Source organism: Suricata suricatta, chromosome 8 (genome assembly GCF_006229205.1).
Source record: "Suricata suricatta isolate VVHF042 chromosome 8, meerkat_22Aug2017_6uvM2_HiC, whole genome shotgun sequence".
Taxonomy (NCBI): domain Eukaryota; kingdom Metazoa; phylum Chordata; class Mammalia; order Carnivora; family Herpestidae; genus Suricata; species Suricata suricatta.
The window spans coordinates 125,259,029-125,267,469 of NC_043707.1; the positions used below are offsets into that span (position 1 = coordinate 125,259,029).

The 8,441-nt window shown below is 45.4% G+C and overlaps 2 protein-coding genes and 1 pseudogene across 4 annotated transcripts in view; 1 reads left to right on the forward strand and 2 right to left on the reverse strand.

The window, feature by feature from the left end:
• The window catches only part of KDM1A (lysine demethylase 1A), a 56,526-nt gene extending 56,325 nt beyond the window's left edge, over nt 1-201 (reverse strand). For 2 of the 3 annotated variants that reach the window (XM_029946602.1, XM_029946601.1), the window contains exon 1: nt 1-200. This exon is cut by the window's left edge and continues 364 nt beyond it. In XM_029946602.1, coding sequence (XP_029802462.1) covers nt 1-50 — 50 coding nt within the window. In that variant the 5' untranslated portion in view covers nt 51-200. The other variant, XM_029946600.1, reaches the window with a different exon arrangement.
• A 2,754-nt stretch (nt 202-2,955) lies between these two features.
• On the reverse strand, nt 2,956-3,431 carry LOC115297753 (annotated as a pseudogene).
• A 986-nt stretch (nt 3,432-4,417) lies between these two features.
• On the forward strand, nt 4,418-7,264 carry TEX46 (testis expressed 46). Its single transcript, XM_029948452.1, has 2 exons — nt 4,418-4,708; nt 6,886-7,264. Exons 1-2 carry the CDS (start codon nt 4,511-4,513, stop codon nt 7,186-7,188), a joined length of 501 nt encoding a protein of 166 aa, XP_029804312.1. The 5' UTR covers nt 4,418-4,510; the 3' UTR covers nt 7,189-7,264.
• Nucleotides 7,265-8,441: the final 1,177 nt, after the last annotated feature.

The window sequence follows — 8,441 nt, forward strand, 5'->3', positions numbered from 1 at the left end:
GCCGCGGCCGCCGCCGCCGCCGCCGCCGCGGCCTTCTTCCCGGACAACATTTCAGGCCGCCTGGCCGCCGACGGCCGTAGGGGCCGCTCTGCCGGTCGGTCCGTGAGTCCGGAGCAGCGTCGCCTCGCCTCACTTCGCGCAGGTAGCTCGCTGCCAACCGCCACGGCGTATGCACGCGCTGAGCGCGCTCCCGCGGCGTCCGGACAAAAAGGCCCGGGACGCCCACAGCCCCGCCTTCCCCCGCTGCCATAGAGTAGCGTCCTCGCGGCTAGAGCGGCACCACGGCACAGAGCACGATGCTTTCCTAGAGCGTCGCCTTGGCCTTTGGAGTTGGCCCCAGCACCTTCCCGCTCCTAGGGCTTCTGGGCCAGACTACACCTCCGAGGGTGACCATTACCTCCAGGGACTTGCATTTATCCATAAATTCATTCATTCATTCATTCACTCATTCATTTACTCACTCACCTACTCATTTGTCAGTTCAACCAATATTTATCAATGCTTACTACGTGACAAGGGTTTAATTATGAAGTTTCTGCTTTCAAAGAGCTTACAAGTCTAGGGAGAAAACACTGAAGTGTAACTGGTAAGTCATCTTACTGTTTCCTAATTATACTGCTTGGGCAGGGGAAATCTTAGAGAGCAAGTGAGTTACATGATAATAAAATGGACAGAAGTCAGGAAATCCAGGTTTGAGTCCAAACTGGACTGCTATTGGCTCCAGGGCTCTGTTCATGCTCTTCTGTCTGGACCTCTTTCCCATTAGCACTCCCTCACTCATACCTCCTCCCATTCGGTATGTCTTCCAGACATACACCTCTTCCATACATACACCTCTTTCTACTCCAGGCAGTGCTGCAGATGATTGTGGTGGTTTTTTCAATTCCTCCAGGACTCCTTTAGTGACCCAACACTGGAACAGCTTGTGTTCGTCAAGCTCGTTTCTACTTATTACACACAACTATAATTCCTTTTTTACACATCTCTCTTCAAACTATAATTTTCTTTTTTTAAGCTTTTTTAAAAGCAATTGTTACACCTAGTTTGAGGTCGAACTCACAACTGTGAAATCAAGAGTCGCATGATTTTCTGACTGAGCCACCCAAGTGCTCCTTCAAACTGTAATTTTCAAAAAAATGATTCCACTTACAGAAAGTTCAAGAACTAGTAAAATCAATCTCCAGTACTAGAATCCAATCAGTGAGCCCTTGGGATGAAGGTGAGCACTGACTACAAAAGAAGAGGGAATTTGCTGGGGTTGATGGAAATGTTTCTTTAATCCCGATTAGATGTTGTACACATTAGTCAAACCTCACTGTACTATACTATCTATACTTTTATATTTTACTTTATGTCAATTTCACTTCAATGAAGTTGAATTTTTTTAACTATGCAAAAAAAAAAAAAAAAAAAAAGGAAGGCAGTTAAGTCCAGGAAAATTAAAAGCTGAGTGAGAAAAAAGGTGTAATCATGGTACAACAGATGAACTACACTGATGTGGCCGTAATAACATCATGAATACTGTTTTCACCAAAGTGATAGAAATATTTTGAAAGAATGGAGAAAAGAGAAAACGTGTGGAGGAGAGGGATTAGAGGGGTTTACAGAGTAGGGACAAAATGGGAATGGGGGAGGTTCTGCATGGGAGCTAAATCATCTTCCATCATAAAAAGATAATATGTAATGTTAAAATTGAGAAATCAAGAAATAACAGCAAACCATACAATTTAGATATGTCAAGATAAATACCAGGAGAAACAGCTAAAAAGTTGAAACAAGTTGTCTGAGTCATATAATTTGAGAATGGAAAGGGATGAGCTAGGAGATCAAAGATTGTCTGAAACTCTGTAGTTCTGTCTGACTTGTTTGCACATTTAATAATTTTATAGAACTTAAAATTATAAAAAAAGATTTTTAAATATGTGTGTCCTTTGACCTAACAATTCCACTTTCCAGAAGACATTCTAGGAAAAGATTTAAGTATGTGTACAAAGATTTAACTTCATTATTTTTTTAAAATATTTTTTAATGTTTTTATTTATTTTTGAGAGAGAGACAGCGTGAACAGAGGAGCAGAGAGAGAGGGAGACACAGAATCCAAAGCAGGCTCCAGGCTTTGAGCTAGCGGTCAGCACAGAGCCCAATATGGGGCTCGGACTCACAAACCTTAAGATCATGACCTAAGCCAAAGTCAGACGCTTAATGGACCTAATGGAGCCACCCAGGCACCCCAACCATTTTTTTAAGTTAATTTATTTTTAGAGAGAGCGAGTGCACATGGTGAGGGTGGGAGGCGCAGAGAGAGAGGGACAGAGAGAAAATCCCAAGCACTGTCAGTGCAGAGCCTGATTCGGGTCTTGAACTAACAAACCGTGAGATCATGACCTGAGCCAAAATCAAGAGTCGGATGCTTAATGAACTGAATCACCCATGTGCCCCTCACCTTAAACATTTTTAGAGAAGTTTATTTATCTATTTTGAGAGACAGTATGTGCATGGGGAAGGTACAGAGAGAGGAGTAAGAGAATCCCAAGTAGGGTCAGCACTGTCAGCAGGAACCGTGAGACCTGAGTGGAAATCTCGAATCAGACGCCCAACCAACTCCGGCACCCAGGTGCCCTTCACTATAACCGTTTTTAAGTGTATAGTTCACTAGTGTTAATTATATTCACATGATTATACAATCTCTCCAGAACTCTCCTCATATAAAATTCTGTGTCTGTTAAACCACAACTCCTCATCCCCCTGCCTCCCAGCTCCTGGCAACCACCATTCTACTTTCTGTCTCTGAAATTTGCCTACTCTAGTGATCTCATTTTAAGTGGACTCAAATGGCCTCTGTGTTTTTGTGACTGGCTTTTTTCACTTAGCATAATCTCAGAGTTCATCCATGTTGTAGCATGTTTCAGAATTTCCTTCCTTTAAAACATTTTTAATGTTAGTTCATGTCTTTTATCAACACACAGATAATCGCTTGTCTTCCAGTTTGTTGAAGCGATAGGGCAGACAACATTTGGCACAAGAATGTCTGTTAAAGTGGCTAGCCCTAAAATCGCCAGCGCCACATTCCTCTGAAGGGCACTCCCGATGAAGGTGGCTGATTCCGCCATCCTCCTCCACCTGATGGTATTTCAGGACAGCCAGCTTAGCCTTCTTTCTCTTATGCTTCTTCTTGGGAGTGGTGTTAAGACTTCTTCCTTAGCACCACCAGGAAATCTCGACACAAAGTGAAGAGTGGATTCCTTTTGAACATAGTTGTCAGACACAACACGTCCACCTTCCAGTTGCTTGCTGGCAAAGATTGGTCTCTGCTGATCAAGAGGAATTCCTTCCTTATCCTGGATCTTGGCCATTACATTTCCTGCTGTATTTTAGGGTGCAACCTGGACAGTGATGGTCTTTCCCATAAGGGTTTTCATGAGAATCTGCATCTTGGTAGTGGTGGAACCACTCAGATGGAGGGTTGGCAAGGAGAGCACTGCAATAGCCCACAGGGTTTTCTGAATTTCCTTCCTTTTTAAGGCTGAATAATTCCATTCTATGTATATATACATATATAGTGTTTTGTTTATTCATCTATTGTTGGATTTGGGGGTTGCTTCCACCTCTGGCTGTTGTGAATAAAGCTGCTATAACATAAGCACTGCTTTCAGAGTGCCTGGATGGCTCAGTCGGTTGAGCATCCAGTGATTGATTTTGGTGCAGGTCATGATCTCACAGTTTGTAGGATGGAGCCCCATGTCGGGCTCTGTACTGACAATGTACTGCTTGAGATTCTCTCTCCTTCCCCCTCCTCTGTTCCTCCTCGATCTCTGGCCCTACCCGCCCCCGCCCCACCATCTATGCTCACACACATGCACTTTCTCCCTCTGTCAAAAATAAATAAACATTAAGAAAAAAAAAAAAGACCCTGCTTTCAATTATTTTGGATACATACCCAGTAAAATGCAATTGCCGGAGCAACTTATCCAACTTTTAAAAAGTTAACATCTGACTTTATAGAGTCTGTACCCTAGTCAATATCAAACAGTAAGTCAAATAAAGTTACGTCCCCCTAAAGCATTAGATGACCAACAGGTAGACCAACCAGACAGTATTTTAGTATGACAGTAAACAAGCTCAATGTAATCTTTTTGCCTTATTTCCAGTTCTGGGGTAATTTTTTTTGCAGACTCCCTCACTACGAGAGTAGGGCTCTGTGCTGCTGGCCATTTTATTCCCAGTGGCCAGGCCCAGAAGTACTGCTGAATAAATGAGGGATCACTGAGGTCTACATCACCTGGCTCTTGTGAGGACGTCATGAGACATTGCTGGCAAACTGCCTGTCACAGTCTGGCACACAGTGGCTGCCTAAGACACAGGAGTAGTTAATATTGTTATGCGGCAGCTGGGAGAGGGGGACTGGTTATGACTCAGGGGAGGCGGCAGCCACAGCTCCTGTCATGGAGGGCAACTATCCTAGAGGGGTCACCGAGGCAGGGTCTTGGGGCCTGGGTGCCTCCAAGCCATAATGCTGGGGGAACTAATGTCTCTTTTGAGGAATCTCCATGGGATCCTTGCTTCCTCAGGCACCGTAGGGGCATTGGTGGCTTGGCTGATCAGCTATAAGCCAGCCTTGTTTGGGTTCCTATTCCTTCTGCTGTTGCTTAGCAACTGGTTGGTCAAGCATGAAGTCCAAGTCAAGCCCGCCCCTCCAGAGCCCCAGAAGGTGAGCAATAGGGGCCTTAGCTTCAGCGAAGGATGATGGGATGTTTACAGCTAGACTGGGGGGTGGGGGAGCAGGGAAGATGTGAGGATAACGGGGCAAGACTGAAGAGTCCACAAGTCTGGTCTAAGGCCCTGCTCTCCAGCTCCCACCTAAGTGATGGAGGACTCACAGGGCTTCAGTCACCTCGGCTGTAAAATAGGGACCATCCCTAGAAAAGCAAGAAGACAAACTCCTAAAATACAGAGAACTGGTAGTTGCCAGAGGGAAGGTGGGTGAGGAGGGGTTAAGTAGATAAAGGGGGTTAAGAGGACACTTTATTGATGAGCACCGAAAAATGTATACAATCATTGAATCATATTGTGCACCCAAAACTAATATAACACCATATATTATACTTCAATAAAAAGAAAAAGAGAGAAAAACTTGTAAAAAAAAAAATAGGGACCATCCCTAACTCTTCTGCTTCATGTTTGATGTCAGTCACCATGGTTTAACAACAATAACTACTTTAAAGTGGAAAAACTTTAAATAGATGAACCAAAGATACCTGTGTAACAGACACATCTCTAGAATAGAACAATGAAAATAGAAATTATACCCAAGCTATGACATCTTTTATTTAAAGTTAAAAAAAATGCAATACCCTGCCTTGTTTATGGATGCCTATGTATAATGAAAATATATTAAGGCTGGATTTCTCAACCTCTGCACCACTGACACTCTGAGTTGGATAGTTCTTTATTGCGAGGGTCTGTCTTGTGCACTATGGGATGTTTAGCAGCATCTTTAGCCTCTACTCACAGATGCCAATAGCACCCCTCGCCCCTCTTTCGTGACAACCAACAAGGTCTACAAACATTGCCAAATGTCCCGTGAGGAGGCAAAATAGCCTCTCATTGAGAACCATTGGTATAAAGAAATGTATGGAAAAAACAAATATTGAATTCAGGACTCCAGTTGAGATGAGGGTCAGGGAGGGAGGGGACCCCCAGGAGAGGGATCCACAGGGGACTTCACATTACATTTGTCATATTTTATTTCTTAAGCTGGAATGGGAACATGTATATTTGCTGTAGTATTCACTTGTCTCGCATGCCTGAAGTATTTAACCTTTTTTTATTAAAAACAATTTTTTAATGTTTATTTTTGAGAGAGAGTGAGCATGAGCAGGGGGAGGGGCAGAGAGAAAGAGAGGGAGACACAGAATTTGAAGCAGGCTCCAGGCTCTGAGCTGTCAGCACAGAGCCTGACGCGGGGCTCCGACCCACGGAGCTGTGAGATCATGACCTGAGCCAAAGTCCGCTGCCCACCCAGCTGAGCCACCCAGGCGCCCCTTTAACTGAATTTTTAAGTTTATTTATTTTGAGAGATCACGGGAGTGCCTAGGAGTTGGGGGAGGACAGAGAGAGAGAGGGACAGAGAGAGAATCCCAAGCAAGCTCCACAGTCAGTGGGGAGCCTGACGTGGGGCTCTGTCTCGCGACCACGAGATCATGACCTGAAACCCAGAGGCAATTAAGCCTCAGGCTTCAGCTCAGGTCATGATCTCACAGTTGTGAGTTTGAGCCCTGTGTGGGGCTCGACGCTGCCAGGGTGGAGCCTGCTTGGGATTTTTGCGCTCCCTCTCTCTCTCTCTCTGCCCCTCCCTCCACTCATGCTTTCTCTCTCAAAATAAATAAATTTTAAAAAATTTAAAAAGTAAAATGGTTTTAAAGATGAGAGATTTGTAGCTGAACCCTAAAAGAAATAAAATTAGGCATTACTAACTGCATGGGGGCAGATGAAGATTACAGAGATGAGAGCGTATCATGAGGCCACTGAGAGTCGGCATTGGTGACTTTATGAGGCCTGACTCAAGTCGCAGAGAAGCACACCGTGAAACATAAGCTCTGGAAACAGATCTATCTGGGTCAAGTGTTTTCTGTCCCCTGTGAGTGCAGATTACGGGGCCATTTCATCTATTCCTCTGGACCAAAGGCAAGTATGGGTCCTGGGAGTTCACCCAAACGCAGACTGGGTGGTACTGAGAAACGGACCTTTCCTCAGTAGACCCAGATTTCTCACCCACCAGGTGTGGCAAGCATGCTCTCCTTGCAGGCTGGTTGTGAGGACTGATTAATGACGTTTGTCCATCAGTATTAACCAAGGTTTCCTTTTCTCCTGGTGGGGGGAGTTTAGGAAGAGGCAGAGAAACCTAAGCCTCCTGAAGCCAAACCCAACGGCTGCCTCAAGAACACAAAGGAAGTGGAGAGGCTGCATGCCTGCTTTGCCCTCCAGGACAAGATCCTCGAAAGGCTCATGTTCAACGAAATGAAGCTGAAGGTCTTAGAAGATCAGATGTTCACTGTATGGGACAGAATGAATCACCACAGGAGGTCAAGCTGGAAGCGGACTTTTCCCACGAGGAAACACAGACTCAGGAGGCATGACTCCATTTTCTCCACCATCTCTGACTGTACTGCTTCGAATTCCCCTTCATGAGGTCAGAGAGACTGGGGTGGGCTGGCCTCTTCTGATGTTGACTTTGCTCAGTAAAACCCAGTCAGAGACTATTGAATTTTCTTGGTAAATCACACTGGAGAGCAGAATTGGCGGCTGGAAGGCCAATCGCTTTTGGAAAAGAAATCCGAACTCACTAGGTCGGCCGGACAGCACTCTGAGATTCAACCTGAGGGGGGCTCCAGAACCCAGCACTTCCTCTCAGTTGGGCTACTTAGCCCTAGTCCAGGGCCCTATACCTGTTCACCTGACTCTTATAATGGCCGCCCCAGCCCCCAGTCTTCCCCTTCCCTTTTGCTCAGAGGCCAGAGCCAGGGCCTGCCAAGCATGACTCTGGCCAAGTCCACCGCCTCTTCTGGAGCCTATGCCTCGCTGTGGCTGACAGTAAAAGCCACCCTCCTTGCCATGGTGTCAGGCCCTCCATGAGCTGACCCCCTTTCAAGCCTTCCCCTGTCCCTTACTCTCTCTCACGTGCTTTATACCTTGTGCCAGAGTACCCTAAACATCAGTCTCTGGGGTACCCCCTATGTGATTTTTGCCAGAGCCATGAACCACCTGGATGTTTAACTTAATATTGTCCCTTTAAATGGACTGTTTTTTCCTTAAATAAATTTATCTGTGAAGGAAAGTGATAATAAAGATAAAAATAATTATCTGTACATTAATAAGCTCTATCATTTGGCTGAAATAGAACATTAACTGTCAAGGGGCACCTGTGTAGCTCAGTCGGTTGAGCATCTGGCTTTGGCTCAGGTCATGATCTCACAGTTTGTGGGTTCAAGCCCCGCACTGGGCTCTATGCTGATGGCTCAGAGCCTGGAGCCTGCTTAGGATTCTGTGTCTCCCTCTCTCTCTGTCCCTCCCACACTCATGCTCTGTCTCTCTCAAAAATAAATAAACATTAAAAAATGTAAAAAAAAAAAAAGACAGTGAAGACAGAACAATGTTAGTAAAATGCCAATCAGAGCTTGGTTTCCTGCTGAAGCATCTGAGCCTCAGAACTTCAGTTAAAAAGAGAGATTAGCAGGTATTAGCGTTTGAGAGAGATGCTAGCACCAACCTAAGACTTCTCCGTAAGGGGAGCTGGGAAGGAAATCACCACCTGGCTGTGGGATCCAGAGTGGCTTTAGTGTCTTGTTGGTGCCCCTCCTAATGTCATCTCTACTCCAACCAGATGACTGGTCATCCCCCCCAAATGCCCCCACATCGTTGCTCACTTGTTTTCTTCCCCAGGA

Bases quoted from the DNA above. Each gene is read 5' to 3' on its own strand.
- TEX46 (XM_029948452.1), top strand. From the start codon at position 4,511: ATGCTGGGGGAACTAATGTCTCTTTTGAGGAATCTCCATGGGATCCTT. The intron at 4,709-6,885 runs GTGAGCAATAGG...GGGGGAGTTTAG, and splicing joins CCCCTCCAGAGCCCCAGAAG to GAAGAGGCAGAGAAACCTAA.